Raw genomic sequence first — 19,936 nt, 5'->3', positions numbered from 1 at the left:
CAGGGTCTCCCCAGCTCGCTTGGGTCCAGCTATTAAGCCAAAGATCCTCAGATCGATTCAATGAGCCCGATGCTCTTATTTCTACCTCCATTTTTCGGGGTCTCCCAGCTCGCTTGGGTCCAGCTGTTAAGCTAAAGACCCTCAGATCGATTCAATGAGCCCGATGCTCTTATTTCTACCCCATTTTTCGGGGTCTCCCAGCTCGCTTGGGTCCAGCTGTTAAGCCAAAGACCCTCAGATCGATTCAAAGAGCCTGATGCTGCAAAACCCCCCCACTACAGAATTCATTCGCATCACCCCTTTTCGAGACCTTCCCAAGGGGGCTTCACACCCCCGTCTTCGGATTCCCCGTTCCCTCACTGTCCGCCAGCCACAGTCAATCGGCAATCATTTTCCCTTCTCCGTCCCCCGCATTTTCATCCATCACCCGCCCCCTCCCCCCTCATCACTCACCTGGACTACCGCAATGGGCTCAGTCTCCCCCCAATCTTCCACACAGCTGCCCAAGTGAGGCACAGGTCCTAGTGCGTGTTCCCCACCCCGCCACCCCCACCAATGAGCTCCAGGGGCTCTCTATCGCTCCGACCACGGAGACGAACGTCTCGAGTGGGCTTTGAAAGCCCCAAGAAGGCTGTCCCTCTACCTTTTGATCAGAGCGTTCTCACCGTTTCCCCGTTCTGGACCCTGCAAATGCTAACCCCGCACCTTTGTCCGGGGCCATCTCTCCTCCTTCCTCCCTCCCCTTCTCCACCCTCTCTCCCTTTTCCCAGGTCATCTCGAGACGCCTTCTTCCCCTTGCAAAGTTACTTTGTATCTTTCCGGGATCCTCTCAATGTCCGCCCCCTAAGACCCTCCAGGGGCTGAGCCCATTTTGACCATCAGCCAGCCCTGACGCAGTAGGCGTCAAATTGATGCCCTTTGAATGAATGAAGAAATGGAGGTGTGGGGGGTGCGGCGGCCGGCCAGGGGGGCTGGGGGGCCTTGGGGCGGGCTGGCCGGCGCCTGGGGGACTGCCCTGCTCGAAGGCGGGCTCCACCTTACCCGACACCCGGCTCTCGGACAGCCTGTGGTGATGACTCGAGGCTGGCGCCGGTCCGGCCCCTGGGGAGGCGCCGGGGGGAGCGGGCGGGCGAGCTGCTGGGGAGTCCGGGGGGCGAAGGCTGCAGGAGCGTCGGGAGAAGCGACTGCACGAGGCGAGACTCGACTCCGTCTGGCAGAGCGGAGCGCGGGGCGGGCTACAAGAAAGCTTGTGCGCAGGCGCGGCGGCTCCGCTCCTCCCCCGCCCGCCAGGGGCCTGGCCATCGCTGCAGAGGCAGCTGGCGGGGGCGGGGCGGGCGGCCGGAGCGCTGTAACGCCGAGGGCGGCCGTCAGGGGGAGGCCGAGAGCAAGGCCGGCCGGGCCGGGCGGGGCTGAGAGGGGCCGAGTGGAGTGAGGAGTCTGGGCTGAGCCCGAGCCGGGAGCCCGGGACTGAGGAGGAAGATGCTGCGGGCGCCCGGAGGAGCAGGGGGGGGACCCTGCGTGGGCAGGAGCTCCGCCACCGCCGCAGCCTTGCTGCTGCTCACAGGTGCGTCTGCGACCCCCAGGATCCCCGGTGAAGGACGGGATGGGCTCTGTGGGGGAAAATGGGCGGCCGAGCTGGATTCCACCTCACCCGCGTCCCGCGTGGGCCAAAGGGGCGTCTCAACGTTCCCCTCGGGGGGGCCTCCACCTTCACGCCGCGCAAGGGGGTCTGTGCCGACTCTCCCTTACAAAGGCCTGTGTCCAGAGCACTCTTGTCCCCTCCCCCTCCCGTGGCACCCACTCGTGATGGAAAATATGAGCCGCTCTCCCACCCCCAACCCCCTGAGTTCCAGAGTCTCAGCTGCTGCAGCCGCCTTTCCCCCGCCTTCCTTGACCTTCTCCCTCTGCCTTCCCGAGGCTCCAGTACAAACTCGGGAGGCCGGGTCCTAGGGGCACTCAGTGACAGCCCTCCGTCCCAGGGACTCCCCTCTGGGCCCTCCCTTATTACCCTATCCGAAGCCTCTCATGCCCCCTGCTGGCCCCCACTTCAGCAGTCCCGCTCTTCCCCAGGAGCCTGCCAGCCTTCCTGGGCCCTCACCCTAACCTTCCACATGCCAAGTCCTGTGCTGGCTTTGCCTGCCGTTTAGCCTTTCCCCCTCTGCTTGGTTTGCAGAGGGCTGCCCAGTGTGGGGCCCGGTAAGACCGAGGTGCAAAGATCTGCTTTTCCTGGGTTCCCAGGAGGAGCCGGGATTCGGATGCAGAAGGCCACGTTCTTTATCCATTTGGTCTTTCCTGTGTGGATGGTCGGGCCACAGGCTTGGGAATAGCCGGGGGTCTCTGGCCAAAGGCTTTCTCACGATGGAGGGCACACAGGCCTCTGTGACCCGAGGGCATGTCTCTTCCATTTTAACCCAGGGAGTTTGGTGACTGTAACCCTAACTGCCCAACCCTGCCCCCCAATCATGCAAGAAACCTAGATAACCCAGGTTCTTTCTGTTCTTGCAGCTTTCAGGTGATTTCTTACATGGATAATCTTGTTCTGCTCTACATTTATACTCACATACACACTCACATTCACACACCAAAAAATCCGGCTCTCCCTCCAGGTCAGGAAATAAGGAAAATAAGTCAGGGGAAAATAATCTAACCCACTCTGGTTCTCCTGAGAATTCCTGCTTGGGTGCAAGCTCCCTCCACCCCTTCCCTCAGCCTCAGCCACCCTGTGGGACTCTGTCCCGTTGGCCTTCAGTCTCCTTAGAGACACAAACACTGGGCTGTCCCCTAGGATGCTGCTCACCCGGCCTATTTCTTTAGTGGGGAGATTGTTTTCTCACCTTCCTGCCCTCCTCTGATATACAGTTGTTTCTGGAAATGATGACAGGCCTTTCCTCTCAGCTTTCTCTCAGTCTAGCCATCCAGATCCTTGTAAGTGCTGTCAGCCAGACTCTCAGTCATTTTCCCTGGCTCCCAGGCTCCCTGCTCACCCTAGCCACTGCCCTTTCACTGCAGTCATCAGCATAATCCTGACATCCCCTCAGTCAGTGAAGTCCACAGGGATGATTCCCCCGCTTTGCCCTTGATCTTCATCTCTGAAGTGTCCTATGGCCATAGTCCTATGCACTGACCTCTTGTGTGATTACAGCCTCCTGTTCTTCCACTCCCCTTGGGCCTTTCTAGCCTCCAGTCACTCCATGCTTTTTGCCTCTCTGTTCAATGCTGGCTGCTCTGGACAAAGTTCAGATGGAACACTGTCTACGGTCCTTGTTCCTACTGTGGTTCCCAGCTCCAGGTTCCTTCCACTTTTGGTCTTCCCCCGCATAAGTCAATCCTCTTCTTTGCTGGGTAGTTCTCCAGTCCCTCAGCATCTGTTCTGAACCTTCTTATCTATTACCACATCCATACCTGTGCCCATTTAGAACCTCACCTCCTTTGAAGAAATGAAGGTGAGAATGGCAGCTTTCCTCTTTACTTTTCTAGCCACATCCCACGGTTCTCCTTTGTTCTGGGCTCAGTGGAAGAGGCAGTCCCCTCCTGTCACTCCCCCTCATGTCTTCATTTTCTTTATTTTTGTTTTTTCCCCAACTTTTATAGATCTTTTATCTTGAATATTTAATCCTTAAATATTATTATTTTCAAATAATAAGATTCAGAGATTGTCTTTTGCCTTCCTTCCCTAAAAAGCCCTCCCTTACAACAAAGACAAAAAAAGAAGAAAAAAGAGGAGAGGTTGAAAGCGTTTCAGTCCAACTAGCCCATTCCTGGATCCTACCTCAACAGCCAGTGAAACTTTCCTCTACCTCAGGGTTAGTAGGGGAAGGGAAACAACATTTTCTCTGCCACACTTTTGTTTTATTGGTTATTTCATTTGTGTATGTTACTTTTCTGGCTTTGCTTCCTTCATTCTATCAGTTAATAGAAACTTTTGCTGGCTTCTCCGAATTCTTCATAGTCATTATTTCTTACAGCGAAGTAATATAACTATTTTCATGGATCACAAGGCTATTCCCTAATCAATGGGAGTCAACTTTGTCTTCAGTTCTATGTTATAACAAAAAGTCCTGCTAAGGATATTTTGTGGTTAATGAGACCTCTCATCCTCTCTTTTGTCTTCCCTCTTTCCCTCTTTCTCTCCTTCTTTCCCTCTCTTCTCTTCTCTCTCGCATATATATATGTATATATGTATATATATGTATATGTATACACACATACACACATATAAACATACATACATATATACGTCTAGCAGCAAGTGGAATCTCCGATTCAAAGGATATAGATATTTTAGTCACTTTATTGTCTAATTAAAAATTTCTTTCCAAAATGGTTGGACCAATTATCAACAGAGTAATAATGTGTTCATCTTTCCACAGCACCCCCAATATCAACCAATTCTATCTTTTATCATCTTCCCAAATTGCTAAGTGAGTATGAGATGAAATCATGGGGCTAATTTGATTCAAATTTCTCGTTAATGATCTGTAGTATCCTTCATGTGATTGTTAATAATTTGCAATCTTTTGAGGACTGTGTTCATATTCTTTGGCCAATGGATATAAAACCATTGAGGAATGGTGGCCCCCAGTATTGTCTGTATAGATGTGTATGTGTCTCCAAAGCTCATCTAATATCAGGCACTTCAGGGACATTTGATATGAAGATATTTTCCTCCAATGACAATTTGCTTTTGTGTGTTAGTTAATTGAATTTGTTGCTTACGAGCGCTTTATAGTTTTAGATCATCAAAATAATCTATTTTATCTTTTCTGCTCACCTCTCTGTATTGCTTGATTAAGAACTCTCCTCTTTGCTGCAGATATGGAAGATATTTGAGCTGATTCTCTTAATTTTTTTAGGGTATGAACTTTAACATTCAAGTTATGTCTCCATTGTGAGCTTATTCTCTAATAGTCATCCTCCTCTTTATCCATGGTCTCCTTCCCTCAGTACCTGTAGAGGTGCCCAGGTCTTTCCTATTCTGGTGAAAACCTTCCCTTAGTGCCATTCTTCTCTCAATCTATTAATATGTATATATAGTTTCCTTTTATAGTCAGACTTCTAGAAAAAAAGCTGTCTACACTTCATCACTTCCCAATTACTTTTTTTGTAAATTAAAAAAATTGGATACTTATTATTTTTAAATAAAGAATTATTTAATTAAATCCTCTCATTCTTCCCAGTCCCTCTCCCACCCATGGAGAAGACAAGCAAGATGATTCACATTATACAAGTGAAAAAATGGAAAATCTATTTACATATTAGCCATGTTGAAAAAAAGGCAAGAAAAATAAAGAAAATGAAAAATGTATGCTTCAATCTGCCCTCAGATTTCACCAATTCTGTCTTTGGAAGTGGATAGTATTTTTCATCATGGGTCTTTTGTAAATACCTTAGATAATTGTATCGATCAGATATCTGAGTCATTCACAGTTGATTATCATTACAATGTTGCTGTTATTGTATACTATGTTTTTCTGGTTCAATTCACTTTGCATCAGTATATATATATATATCTTCCCTGATTTTTCTGAAACCAAACCTCTCAGACTTTTTTACAGAACAATAGTAAATATCAAATCAAATATTATAATCATATACTACACTGTTCAGTCATTGTCTCATTGATGAGTTTCCAATTCTTTCCCACCACGAAATTCCTGCTACAAATATTTTTGTATTTTTGGATCCTTTTCTTTTTTTCTTTGATCTCTTTGGGATACAAGTCAAGAAGGGTATTGCTGGATCAAAGAGCACACACATTTTTGTAGTCCTTTGAGCATAGTTTTAAACTGCTTCCCAGAGATTGGATCAGATCACAACTTTACCAACAAGTGCATTAATGTCCATGTTTTCCGACATCTTTCTTCTCAGCATTTGCCATTTTCCTTTTTGTCGTGTGGCCAATATGATGGATATGAAGTGGTACCTTAGAGTTGTTTGAATTTGTATTTGTCTAATTATTGGTTATTTGGAACATTTTTCATATAACTATAGATAGTTTTGATTTCTTCTTTTGAAAAGTTCCTGTTCAGATCCTTTGACCAATAAATAATTGGGAAATAGCTCTTATTTTTATAAATTTCATTCACTTCCCAATAGATTTGAAAAATTAGACTTTTATCAGAAAAAACTCGCTATAAAATTTCCCTCCAGTTTCCTACTTTCCTTCAAATTTTGACTGCTTAGCAGGTTTTGTTTATGTAAAAGCTTTTTAAATTTCATGTAATCAAACCTATCCATTTTATCTTCCATGATCAGACTCTCTATGTCTTGTTTAGTCATAAACTCTTCCCTTCTTCAGAGATCTGATGAGTAAATGATTCCATACTTACTTAATTTGCTTGTGCTATCATCCTAACAACCATAACAGTAGACCGTGGGAGATCAGCTCAAGTGCCACCTTCTGCAAGAAGCTTGTCTTGATCTCAGTGGTAATTTAGTGGCTTGTCCCCCTTTTCCTCCATCATTTTGGGTTGGTTTTTAAATAGTCTGAAGGCACTTTTTGGTGAATGTGTCATTTCCTCCTTTTGTTCCCTCTCTATACCCCCACCTCCGAGTAGAATATAAGGTAGGAACCCACTTTGTTTTCTATCCATTCCACCTAGCATGTGGTCCCTGGCACATGTAGATCTGGGGACCTGTTGATTGTTTCAAGCATGCTTGGGAGATTCTCTGAGGGAAGGATTTTGAGGAAGGGTTTCACTCTACTAAGCCAGAGTGGGTGACATCTGTCATGTGTCACATTTGCAGATGAACGTCCTTTTTTTATTTGTACTAGGGATACAGAGAATTCACAATTCAAGTGGGAGAAAAGCGAATATAACTGAAAACACATTTCCATTGAAGCTTCCCAAGCAGTGATTGGCAGCCTGTGGGTGGATAAAACTGCTGGCAGCAATGTTAATAACATGCTGAACACTCCCATCTTACATAGCCCCTCCCTCAGAGACTTTGGTTACAGTTTCTGTGCTTTCAAGAAAGTGCAGAGACTAAGAGTTAATTGTAATCTTTACAGGAATTTGTGTGTAGCACTCAGAGGGTGAGGAAATTCAAGAGATAACGCTCATGGAGAGTCTGAGAGAGACTTGGAGAGTTTAAGGAAGCCTAAGGTGTGGAGAGAATATTCTCTAATGGAGACCAATCTATCCTTTTGTCAGAGAAGTCTAGATCTAGTTGAAGTCTTCCATTCCTCGTGAGAAAGTTAACTAAGTTCTCATTAATTCTGAGAATTCCTGCTGTTCAGAGAGGGACTCAATTAATTTATGTTTTGAAGAAAGGCAGTTAATTGACATTTCTGAGAAGTGAGAAGTGCCAAGCTAACTACATTCTGAAAAGAACAAAATTATTGATCTGTGGTCCCAGAGGCCTTGGTAGTTGGCCGGTGAGAATTCCATCTAGTCTCCAGTTCCTTTGCCCTGCTTTCCTAAGTCCCAGAGGGATTCCTCTGCGACCTTCCTCCCAGCTGATACAATGTTAAGCATCTATGACTAATGTGGTTTTTTTTTTTTTTTTTTTTTTTTTTTTACTGTTACTAAATAACATGGGCAGTGGTGCTGAAAAGGGAGAGAAGAAAAAGCCCCAGGAAGAGAGAGGGCTTTCCAGTTTTACAGGTGGGACTTCGATCAGTGAATGAGTGACTGCATTTTATGTCATTGCTGAGGGAATGCCAGAACATCCCCTTCCAGCGACTGCCCTTGGATCAGTGAGCAAAGGGAGAAATAAAGTGACCAATGGGTGTCTGATCAAAAGGAGGGGCTCGCTGTCCGCTTTGCATTAAGAGGCATTCCATGTGGAGTGGAGTGGAGTCCATTCCACTGTGGAGTTCACAGTGGCAATTGCCACAATTCTATCGGGTGCCTATTGAATTACAGTAAAATGGGGAAATGAATTGACTCAAATTAAGCGAGGGTCCCATAATATTTTTTAACTCAATATTCCTTTATTTGGCATTTCCTAGGTACAAGAATTGGGGGTGGCAGTACAAAGATAAAAATGGTAAACAGTGTTTACCACCCAGGAAGCTTACAGGAAGCCCTTTCCCATTTGAAAGCTGAAGAAAACTGCTTCCCATCCTTCCATTAACATTGGAATCTTTTGTTTCCAATCCAGAAAGGTGAATGTGGAAGAGCTGATTTGTTCTAAAGCTGGCAGGCTGACTTTCATAACCATCAGATCACCCAATCTCAGAGGGTTTTTATGAAGACCTGAGATGCCTTTCTTGCATAGGTGGGGTTGAAACCAAGAAAAAAAATTAGTGTTTTCCCATTGGGAAAACTGTGGCTCTTGGTTGTGGTCAGGTCACAGCAGTGCAGCCACATTCATCCATAGCAGGGTTACTAAGCTTCATCTTAAGAGTTCCCTACATTGTCTTGGACCTCATTGTGGACAGATCCACGGCTCCCCTGGTAATTAGCAGAGGGGCCTGCTCTCAGCAGCAGAGCTCAGCCTTCTCCTAATAGCTGCCATGAAGGGAGGAGGGTCCTCCCTTCTCAAAAAAAAAAAAAAAAAAAAGGTTATTGTCGTCTCTTCTTAAGATTGGCAACTTTCAGCCTTAATGGCATTTACCTAGCTTAATTATTTCAAACTGAAATACAAATTAGGAAAAGGAAAAAAAAATTGCTATGTGCACAACAGAATGTAAGAAAGATTCAAAATATAAAGCAATACATTTTCATTTCAAGAAAGACTATAAAATAAGTACTACATCTTGTGTCCAGAGCTATTCATCTTTGCTTTGTTGTAGGTTTTCTTTTGTTCTCTGCTTTGTACTCTTTACTAGATTCTTTTTTCTCCCTTTTTGCCCTCCCCAAGGTAGCTGCAATTAACATGCATACATACATACATATATATATAATATATATATTTACAATACATATACATAATACACACATGAGTATATATACATATTTAGACATATACATTTGTATGTCTGTGTAAAACTGTACCATCCAGTTTGTCCTCTATTTCTTTGAAGGCGGATAATATCTTCTTTTTTAGGTCAAAGTCTTTCCATATTTTTCTGATTCCAGCAACTCATCATTTCCTATACCACAGTGATATTTCAACCTTATACTTTCTAGCTGTTTTAATAGTCTAAAACCATACAGATTGATATGACTGACATATAGTGTAGTTACTCTATTTTCTCTTTTAATTAAATTTATTTTAGCTGTAATTTTGTCTGAGATCATGATGTAGTCATCCTTGGGGTTTTTTGGTTTGTTTGTTTGTTTTTTAGTTTTCAACATGAATTTTGTAAGATTTTTCTTCCTCTTCCCTTAACTGCCCCGTCTCCAAGCAATCTAATACATATTAAACATGTACCGTTTTCCTCTTTTCCTCCCTTCCTTGCCTTCTCCCCAGGATAGCAAGTAATCTGAAATAGGTTAAATTTGTGCAGTACTTTCAAACCTATTTCCATATTTGTCAATTGTGCAAGAAAAATCTCTAAAAAGAAAAAAAAAGAGAAAGAAAAAACAAACAAACAAAAAGGTGAGAATAGTATGTTTCAATCCACATTCAGTCTCCAAAGTTCTCTCTCTGGATACAAATGGCATTTACTATTCCAAGTCTACTGAAATTGCCTTTAATCACTGCATTGCTGAAAAAGCCAAGTCCATCACAGGCGATCAGCACATAATCTTTCTGTTACTGTATACAATGATCTCCTGGTTCTGCTCATTTCACTCAGCGTCAGTTCCTGTAAGTCTCTTCTGGCCTCTCTGAAACCATGCTGCTGATCATTTCTTATAAAAAAAATAATATTCCATAACATTCATATGCCATAACTTATTCAGCCATTCTCCAACTGATGGGCATCCACTCGGTTTCCAGTTCTTTGCCACCACAAAAAGGGCTGCTACAAACATTTTAGCACATGTGGGTCCTTTCCCCTGTTTTATGATGTCTTTGGGATATAAACCCAGTAGAGACACTGCTGGATCAAAGAGTATGCACACTTTGATAGCTATTTAAGCATAGTTCCAAATTGCTCTCCAGAATGGTTGGATCATTTCACAACTCCACCAACAATACATTAGTGTCCTAGTTTTCCCACACCCCCCTCTAAAATTTATCATTTTTTCCTGTTATTTTAGCCAATCTGAGGGTTGTGAAGTGGTCCCTCAGAATTGTTTTAATTTGCATTTCTTCAATCAATTGTGATTTAGAGCATTTTAAAATAGGAGTATAAATGGATTTAATTTCTTCATCTGAAAATGGTCTGTTCATATCTTATGACCATTTATAGTTGTACTCCTGCTTTTTTACATAATAAATTCTATTCCTTATGTTTGTACGAATCTTTTTTTCTAATCCCTCCTGACTCTTGTGCTTTATTCTTACCTGCTTCTTTGCCCTCCTATTACTTAACCTATCCCCCAGATATCCCCCTTGTCTTCTTCCCTCACCTTTTTGCTCTGCCCTCTTGTTTCTATGTGAATTAAGAAGACTTTTATAGCCTTCCAAATATACATGTTGTTCCCTCTTTATCCAATTTCTATTAATCTACACACTCTTTTGTGCCCCTCTTATTATTTTCTCCCACCCTCTTATTTCTTTGTAAATTTAGAACACTTTTATTCCTTTCGAAATGTATATATTGTTCTCTCTTTAACTCAGATCTGATGTGATTGGGATTTCCTCTAAAGACCTCTGTTTTATCATCTTCTCCTTCTTCTCTTTTATTCTTTTATTTCTTTCTGAATTTAGAAGATTTTTATATCCTTCTAGCTATATGTGTATATGTTCCCTATTTAACTCATTCCCATTGAGAGTAGGGTTTCAGAACTACCAGCCCTCCTTTCCCATCTAATTCCTGTGTCACTTCTTCCTCTTGAATCTCATTTGTATCAAAATCATTATTTTTTTTACCTTTTCCTACATGATTTTGTCTTTTAGAATCACATAATAGCTCTAGTCCAGTCTGTCTTTCAAACTACCCAATTACTAATGACAACCTTAGACATATGTTTATATGTCAGTACATAAAAATTAAACAGTCTGTCCTTATTGAGTTCTTTAAAATTGGTCTTTGGTGTTTACCCTATATTTCTCTTGGATCTTTTATTTCAAGTTTTCTATTAAGTACAGATCTTTTTGCAACAAAATCCTTAAACTCTGGCAATTCATTGAATATTAATTTTTTTTGTCCAGAATTATGCTTAATTGAGTATGATATTCTCAACTTCAACTTCAGGTCTTTTGCTCTTTGAGATATAGTATTCCAAGATCTACAGTCTTTTATTGTAGCCACTGCTAGGTCTTCTATGATTTTAATTGTGGCTCTGACACATTTGAATTGGTTTTTTTTCTTATTGCTTTTGATATTTTCCTTTTGATTTCCGAATTTGGCTATGATGTTACTTTAGGTTTTCCTTCTAGGATCTCTTTCAGGTAGGGATTACTTTTCCCTCTTGTTCTAACACTTCAGGACAATTGTCTTTAATTATTTCTTGTATTATTGTATCATGATTATTATTTTTTTTTGATCATATCCTCCAAGTAGTCTGGTTATTCTTAGGTTTTTCTCTTCTTGATCTGTTTTCCATATCAGTTGTGTTTCTTATGAGATGCTTCAAATTCTCTTCTATTTTTCATTCTTTATAATTTTATTGTTTCTTGGCCTCTTATAACTTCTCTGACTTCCCCTTGCCCAAAGTTGTTTTCTTAAGATCCTGCATCTCCTTTAGCACTTGGTTGACTTTCTTTACATAATCTTTTTTTTTTCTAAAATTGTTCTTATTTTACAAAATTTTTTCCTCAATCTCTCTTGTTTGATTTTTAAACTCTTTTTTGAGTTCTTTTATGAATTCTTTTTGGACAGGTGACCATTTGATGTTACTCTTTGGGGTAGGAGAGGCTTTTATTACTTTAGTATCTTCTTTTGAGGATGAACCCCAGTCCCCCAATAATAACTTTCCATAGTTGGATTTTTTTCTCTTTTGCTTGCTTTTTTTTTTTTTTTTTAAATTCATAGCAGCTTGTTATTATAATCACCTCTAGTCCTGGGGTATGGTAGATGTGCCTATGGCTCAGGTTCTTCCTTCTGTCCTAGAACCCCAAACCAAGAGCTCTACTTCCTATAAGTGCCTTCAGCCAGCAGCATTTCTGTCCTGCTGCCTCTGCACTCACCAGTCTTTGCTGGTTTCTTCTTGCCCAGTTTCCCATCTTAGCAGTACAGGAGGGCCTGGTATTTCTTATCAGCAGAACTTCCCTCAATCTTATCAGACTCAGACACCTGATTCTCTGCACTTTCTAGGAGGTGAAAGTTCCTGTGGCTGTGGCTGAGGCTATCTCCCAACCCAGCCAGCCCCAGGGCTCACTGTTTGCTGTTTTGGCAGAACTGGCCTGGAGGTGTAAACACCTCACTGGGGCCAAATCTCTGCCCTGGTATCTTTCTTTAGATCTCCTATTGTCCCATGAAGATCCAATCCCAATTTGTTTTTAATTGCTCTGCATTTGCTTTGAGACACAATTTTGTCTTGTTTGTGGGTGGGGGGGAGATCTGGAGAGCTTAGAATTTTGTGACCTACTCTGCAGATCTTCCCAGCATCCTCACCTTTTCTTTTCTTGACAGTGAATGTGACCCTTTAAGTAAGTCCTTTTGTTATATAAAAGCCAAAAGTAGCCTGAAGAAGGATCCCTCTCCACTTTCCCTGGTAGCATTTAGCCTGCTCAGATCAGTTTCCCAAATCTCATCCAAAGGAACAGACTAACAGAGACTCTTGTGTATATGTGCTTTTTAGGCCTTTAGGTCTGGGGCCATTTGGTCTCTTATTCCAAAGCTTTGACAAACTTCTATGGGATTAGGATTCACTTCATGGCAGTAGGATTGATTTATTGTGTGGTCATCCAAAGGCACCTTCCAGCTGATGTCTAATTGAGTGTCAGCTTAAAATTTTTTTTCCCTTTCCAAAATGAGTGTTCTTATACTTTTGAACAGTTGAAGTCTGCTGAACAGCCACAGTGGACAAAGGCTGGGCCTGGAGTCAGAAAGATCAGAATTTCAATCTTGTCCTAGACTCTTCTTGGCCATGTGACTCTGGACAAGTCTTTCCCTTGACCTTGCTAATAGATATGAAGTGCTTTTCAGACTTTAAGTAGTGCATCAGGGTTCCTTGTTAGGGTTATTAAAGTGTCATTTGAATGAAGGAAGCATACTATGCACTTATAGGTCTTGGAGCTCCTAGTTTGTGTGCCTCAATGGGAGGATATGTAAGGGTATACTCAGTGTTCTTGCCAGCCTTTCTCATCTATTACAGATATATTAGTCTGTTAATATTCTTTACTTGAAACTTATAGAAGTACCATTCCATGGATCATACAATTCAGTCTTGGAGAATTTTGAGGGGTTTTTCAATTCAATACATCTTTTTAAAATCCCACAAGGCCCAGAGTTTCTTTGTCATAGAATTGTATTTAATTGTTGCTTTCACTTCCATTAATAATGACAATACCAACCAAATACCTATCAGCCCAAAAGAACAGAAGAAAATGGGATTTGTTAGAAATTAGGAATTCTAAAAGTGTTTCTTCAGAGGAGAGCGGAAGTTTTGGGGCTAGTTTCTAAAGGCTGGCCGTGGAGTCGGAAGACCTAATTTCTTCACAGATAGGCTAGGGGACTGGACAAGCAGTGCTTGGTGGTATAGGTAACTTCCCCAAACTCCACTTTTTTTTTTTATTAAAGCTTTTTATTTTTCAAAACAGTGGACAATTCTTTGACATTAGCCTTTGCAAAACCCTGTGCTCCATATCCTCCCCCTTCCCCCATGCCCTCCCCTAGATGACAAGTAGTCCAATATATGTTAAATATGGTAGAAATATATGTTAAATCCATCACATGTATACATATATATACAATTATTGCGCTGCATAAGAAAAAAAAGAAGCAAAGTAAAATGCAAGCAACAAAAAGAGCGAAAATGCTCTTTTGTGATCCACACTCGGTTCCCATGGTTCTCTCTCTGGGTGTAGATGGCTCTTCATCACGGAACAATTGGAACTGATTTGGTTCATCTCACTGTTGAAGAGAGCCACATCCATCAGAATTGATCATCATATAATCTCGTTGTTGAAGTGTATAATGATCTCCTGGTTCTGCTCACTTCACTTCACATCAGTTCCTGTAAGTCTCTCCAGGCCACTCTGAAATCATCCTGCTGGTCATTTCTTACCAAACAATAATATTCCATAAAATTCATATGCCACAATTTATTCAGCCATTCTCCAATTGATGGGCATCTCCTTAGTTTCCAGTTTCTCGCCACTATTAAAGGGCCACCACAAACATTTTGCACACGTGGGTCCTTTTCCCTCCTTTAGGATCTCTTTGGGATATAAGCCCAGTAGTAACACTGCTGTATCAAGGCATGTGCACAGCCAAACTCCACATTTCAAATCAGCCCTTTTGTTCAGTTGGATATTAGGAGAAACCTGCAGTTCGGTCTCTGAGACTGCCCCTTCTTTCCCATCATTGCTCTCCCATTGTCTTTCCCCTTTTCCCACAAAGCCCTGTTCCTTCATCCAGCCATGGAGTGACACTCCTATCTATAGGGCACCCCTACTGCTCCAGACAGTGGCTCTGGGTCCAGATGTTTCTGTGCTAAGGGCCCAAACCATGTCATAATGACCCATGGAGTCTTTAGAGAGACTTTGCCATGAAAAGCCTTAGGGTAAAGGGCATTCGATGCTGAATTGTATCACCTGGGAATCACACCAGCACCACAGTACCGCCCTCCTCACCTCACAGAGTCCTTAGTTTCCCTTGGGAGTTCAGCTCTGAAAGCTTTCTGACACCCTGAAGTTACTCTGTATCTTTTTGAAATGATTTCTCCTGTTGCCTTAGGTGTATACACCCAGCTCCCCCGAAGAGTGTGTGAGGGCAGGGACCATTTCCTTCTGATCTGTGCCCCAGAACTCCAGGCCCTCCCTTGATAGGGATAGCTGAGTGGTTGGTGTAGGGGCTGTAGAGGGAGTTTCAGAGCCATCGAGGCAGACTCTTCCCCTTTTGGAAATGGTTGTTCAGGGGCTGGGTGCAGGGCACACTGTGGCAGTACTGGGCTTCAGCTTCAGAAGATGACTCGGTGTCCTGCCTGTCTCTAACCTGGGCCCTCTTGTATCTGAGGCTTGCTCACCTGGTCTCGTCCACTCTGACAGCCAGTATAACTGGCCCAAAGGAGTGTCCTTGACTCGCTGGCCATATGTAATCCATGGTCCTGACCTCACCTCTCTCTGCTGACGTGCTCCCTCTCACCCTGGCAGGTGCCCTCCCTTCCCTTCTAGGAGCTGACCCTTTTCCCTCTCACCCTGGCAGGTGCCCTCCCCTCTCTTCTAGGGACTGACCCTTCTCCCTCTCATCCTGGCAGGTGCCCTCCCCTCCCTTCTAGGGGCTGACCCTGCTCCCTCTCATCCTGGCAGGTGCCCTCCCCTCCCTTCTAGGGACTGACCCTTCTCCCTCTCATCCTGGCAGGTGCCCTCCCCTCCCCTCTAGAGGCTGACCCTGCTCCCTCTCTCCCTGGCAAGTGCCCTCCCCTCCCCTCTAGGGGCTGACCCTGCTCCCTCATTGGATTGCAGATGGTACAGTGCTGAGGTTAGATAGGCTTAAAGATTGAATGAATGTTTGTTATTTTGAAACAGATAGAATCCATGGATGGCCTAAATAAAACTGCAAAAACTGGCAGGAATAAATATAAAGTTTTATGGTTCAAAAAATGATTTTGTAAACATGGGACTTTGGGTAGGAAAAAGCTTGTGTGTGTGACCTTTGGCAAGTCACTTCCACCTGCCTTAGTTTTCTCAACTGACAAACCCTACCTCTTAGGGTTGTTGGATCAAATGAGATTCTATTTGTAAAATGCTTGACACAATGTCTATGGTACAGTGGATGTCGTATAGAAATGCTTAGTCTTTTCCCACCCTCCTTTCTCTATTAGTTTAATACTTAGGGAAAAGGGCGTTTTATTACACTAATCATAATAGCTAATATTTATATTTTGTATTTGATTTATGGTTTTATATTAATTTATTGTGTGGGTTTCTAAAGTGAACATCTACATGAAGAAATGGTATGGTGTAAACAGCTCAGACTTTGGAGCCAAGAGATTTGTGTTCCATTCCTAGTTCTTCTTATTAACTGTATAAATAGTCTCAGCCTCTGTTTCCCCATCTGTAAAATGCTGGGGTTATCCCTTCCAGCTCTACACCTGTGATCATATATCCAATGTGCAGCAAGAAAGCGTGGAACCAGACCATGCAGAGTATGAGCACTCTGTGGTGTCACAGGATGACAAACGCCCCGTTTTCCAAGCTGAGATTCTTTGCTTGCTCTTCACTTAGGGTCTGGGGTCCCAGAGATGGACCCTCCCCCAAACACTTACATTCAAACTTTCTCAGCATCTTAGGTGCAACTTGGTGGAGGGATAATGTACTTTATTGACTCACAGGCTAGCCCGATGCATTTCTAACTATACAATCAGTCACTCACCTTACACTGACAATAATAAAACTTTTAAAGTAAAAAAAAAAAAAAGGACCGTAGATGCTAATCAATTAAATTAACATCGAATAATACATCTTAGTATACTTATGAATCTCAATCACTCTTTTCCAGTAGGGCAGACAGTAGCTAAGGGGAGAGAAATGTTCAGGGAAGCACTGAGGAGAGGAAAATCTTGGTGTTGGGCCAACTCAGAACCGAGGCTTTGGCGAGTCAGAAACTTCTGCCCTTCACAAACCTCCTCAGTTCACCCTTGCCTCCCGAACTCTTTTGCTGGTTTTGGGGGATGCTAGAAGCAATGCCTTTTCTTCTCTAATCTAAATAGTTTTTATGCTCTTTCATTGATAATCCCCTTTAAAGGGCATTTTGGGAACCCTTAGCTCTTTAGGAGGCTGTCAATTCTCTCTAAGCTGGGCCACTGCCAGGCTCACCCAAATGGCCCTCTCTGGACAGCGCGCCCAGATGGGCCAGCTCCTCGCTTGCCAAGATCCATCTTGTCCAATTAGACCGGAGCACGGGCTGACTCTTCAAAATTGCCTGCAAAGCGGCCGGGATGGCGGCAGAGAGAGCTACTGCCCTCTCCAGTGCCAGGACCTGGTGGGGAAGAACTGGCGCTGACACCCTGGGCCCCGCCCCTTCCCTCCTGGGAACCTTTCAGGTTCTTTCATTAACCATCCCTTTGAAGGATGCTCTTTAATCATGCTTTGGTCACCAAATGTTGATTCTCATTTAAAAAGTTTTATCTGTGGGGCAGCTGAGTAGTGCAGTAGATAGAGCACCAGCCCTGAAATCAGGAGGACCTGAGTTCAAATCTGATCTCAGACACTTCCTAGCTATGGGACCCTGGGCAAGTCACTGAACCCCAATTGCCTCAGGAGAAAAAAAAAGTCTTATCTTCTCTAATGATAAGTGGCATATGTAAATGAGCTGATATATTATCATGCTTAGAGCTTCTGGAGTCAGGAAGACTCTTCTTCTGGAGTCCATATGGATGTCAGATACTTCCTAGATGTGTGAGTCTAGACAAGTCACTTCACCCTGTTTGCCTCGGTTTCCTTATCTGTAAAATTAGCTGCAGAAGGAAATAGCAAATCACTCCAGTGTCTTTGCCAAGAAAACCCTAAATGGGATTACAAAGAGTAGGACATCACTGAACAGCAACCACCGTACTTTGAAGCTTTGAAGTACCCTGCTTGGTCCTCCCCATCTTTGTTTCTCTCTGCTCATCTTTCTCTGATGAATCCAAGATCTCTCTCTGTTTCTTTTCCCACACGTGCCAGTCACCATGACTTTAGAGGGAAGGGCTTTTACCCCACAGATTGTTTCCCCTCTCTAAGTGTCCAAATACCACCTGAAAGCTGCATTTCTTCATACAAACATTGTGTGTGTGTGTATGAGAAAGAGAGAGAGACACACACAGAGAGAGATACAGAGACAGACAGAGACAGAGACAGACAAGGACATAGAGACAGAGAGAATTAAAACAAAGATTTTTTCCCCTTTTCTTAGGAATCGAGAGGTTCACCCCCAGTAGTGGCGATCTCCCACATCATTCGACAATGTCTCTTCCTTTACAAAGACTGTTTTGGGTGCCTTTCTTTACTAAGCAGCTCCATTATCTTAAAGGGACAGTCTATCTTAGCAGCTGTTTTTAATATGAACCCCCTCACCCCCACATGAAATTGCTTGTTATTACGCCTCTTTTGGAAAATCAGTCCTCCCCTGGCCAGTTTATTGTTATTCCCCAGGGCAGGAGAGCCGTGTTCTGTGTGGGCCGGGCCTGGTTCTCCCCATCTCAGTGGGAAAGCTTTATTTCAAACGAGAGGCTGGCGGAGCAGTTGCCCATCGATCAGGAACTAGCTGCGTTAGTTGTGGTGGAGGGGCCGAGGCTGAATGCTGCAAGATGAAAATCTCCCAGTTCTGCCCAGAGACAAGATGGAGAGGCCCCTCCTTCCGCTTTGCAGAGGTCGGGGACCATGGCAACGCTGCACCTCATGTCAGGCTGTTGCCAGCAGCTTGGTTAGTTTAGCTAAATGGAAGTTCCCCCCTCCTCTTCAGTTTTTTGCGGAGGGAAGGGGGAGGTAAGCCCCCCGGGAGGGCTTAGGGAGAGGAATATATTGGGGAGTGTAGACAATGTAAAACTAAAATGTATTTGTGCAATTAAATACTTGTGCATATCATACCAAACGAAAGTGTGGATTTCAAGCATCAATAAACACGTATTAAATGGCGGCTCTGCGCCAGTCACTGTAGGCATGCAGAGACCCCAAAATGGCTACTGCCCTTTCCTCTGGGAGCTCATTTCCTCCTCTTCTTTGCGGATTCAGATGATCTTAATCTTATAGGATGAGAATCTATCTTATGAACGTGGGGTGGAGAACAAAGATATATTGACACTTGAGGGGAAAAAATGTCTCTAGTCATTCTGATGCCATTTTAGTTCCTGTGCTAGTCTCTAGCAGGATTATCGTGGAGATTTGGAAGGTTATGGTGAAGCTTTTTTTTTTTTTTTTTTTAAACAGCTTAGTCTAGTGTCTGGTACACAGTACATGCTTAGTAAATACTTTTTTTTCCCCTCTCCTTTCCTCTTCCTTCCATTTACTATCCTGCTTCCCTCCATAAAGTCCTACAATATGATGAGATAATCTTTATGTTTCTGGGTGTTTTCAACCCTAAAAATACAGAACCTGTGGCACTTTGTAGACACAGAATCCCAGACTCTCAGAGATGGAAGGAACCTCAGGGGTTTCCCGATCCAACCCACACTGACCCACCATCTCTTGTGCAGTGTGCCCAACATGTGACAGGCACTTCAAGTGTGGGGGAGCTCATCACCGACAAGGTCATTCCTAACAAATTTCCAAATTAACAAAGGAGAAAGTCAGCCTTATCAGTCTATCACAAAGATTTTGTTAACAGGGAAAAAATGCTTATTTCTTTGTCCTAGGACTTATTAGCCTGCATGGACATGTTTCCAGTTGGCTCTAAGGGCAAGAATTTCCCCTTATCTTAAAAGATCTTTGGCATCTGTTTGAATTGCTGTGAAGCTCAGGCCAAAAGAAAGAGAGAGTTATCACTGCGAATAAAATTTGTTCTATGTAAGAGTCTAGGTAATTTTTTTTAAAGGAAGAATCAAGGCACCTAAAATTCTTTGCAGATATCTTAAAAAAATGTTACAGAAATCCCAACTCCTAAAATCTCTGTAATGTTTTCCCAGTTGTTCCATTCTGACTGAATCCTTGATCACTGACCAAGATCTTCTAAGTATATCCAGCAGTGATCAGGAAAAGGGACAAGTTGGGGTTTAACCCAGCCAACAGGGATGGATCCTCATCCCCATCTTGTCCATGGCATGGTGGCAAGCACAGCAACCCCCCTGGTTTTCCAGCATAGGGACTAGGGGTTGTCCTTCTGCTGAGCAGCCAGAGATGGCCTCTGTCTTAG

General features: G+C 43.4%; 2 protein-coding genes across 6 annotated transcripts in view; one reads left to right on the top strand and one right to left on the bottom strand.

Annotated features, from left to right (window-relative positions):
* The window catches only part of PEG10 (paternally expressed 10), a 28,804-nt gene extending 27,578 nt beyond the window's left edge, over positions 1-1,226 (bottom strand). The window contains exon 1 of the mRNA XM_052000414.1: positions 1,042-1,226. The gene's annotated coding sequence lies outside the window, so the exon portion shown is untranslated. The remainder of the gene's footprint in view (positions 1-1,041) is intronic.
* A 179-nt stretch (positions 1,227-1,405) lies between these two features.
* SGCE (sarcoglycan epsilon) overlaps positions 1,406-19,936 on the top strand; it is an 83,122-nt gene continuing 64,591 nt past the window's right edge. For 2 of the 5 annotated variants that reach the window (XM_052000195.1, XM_052000192.1), the window contains exon 1: positions 1,408-1,564. In XM_052000195.1, the coding sequence (XP_051856155.1) occupies positions 1,480-1,564 (85 nt within the window). In that variant the 5' untranslated portion in view covers positions 1,408-1,479. Of the gene's footprint in view, positions 1,565-19,936 lie in introns of all 5 variants that reach the window. The other 3 variants (XM_052000193.1, XM_052000196.1, XM_052000194.1) reach the window with 3 other exon arrangements.

The sequence above is a fragment of the Antechinus flavipes genome, chromosome 5 (genome assembly GCF_016432865.1).
Source record: "Antechinus flavipes isolate AdamAnt ecotype Samford, QLD, Australia chromosome 5, AdamAnt_v2, whole genome shotgun sequence".
NCBI lineage: Eukaryota > Metazoa > Chordata > Mammalia > Dasyuromorphia > Dasyuridae > Antechinus > Antechinus flavipes.
This window is presented reverse-complemented; position numbering and strand designations above follow the sequence as displayed.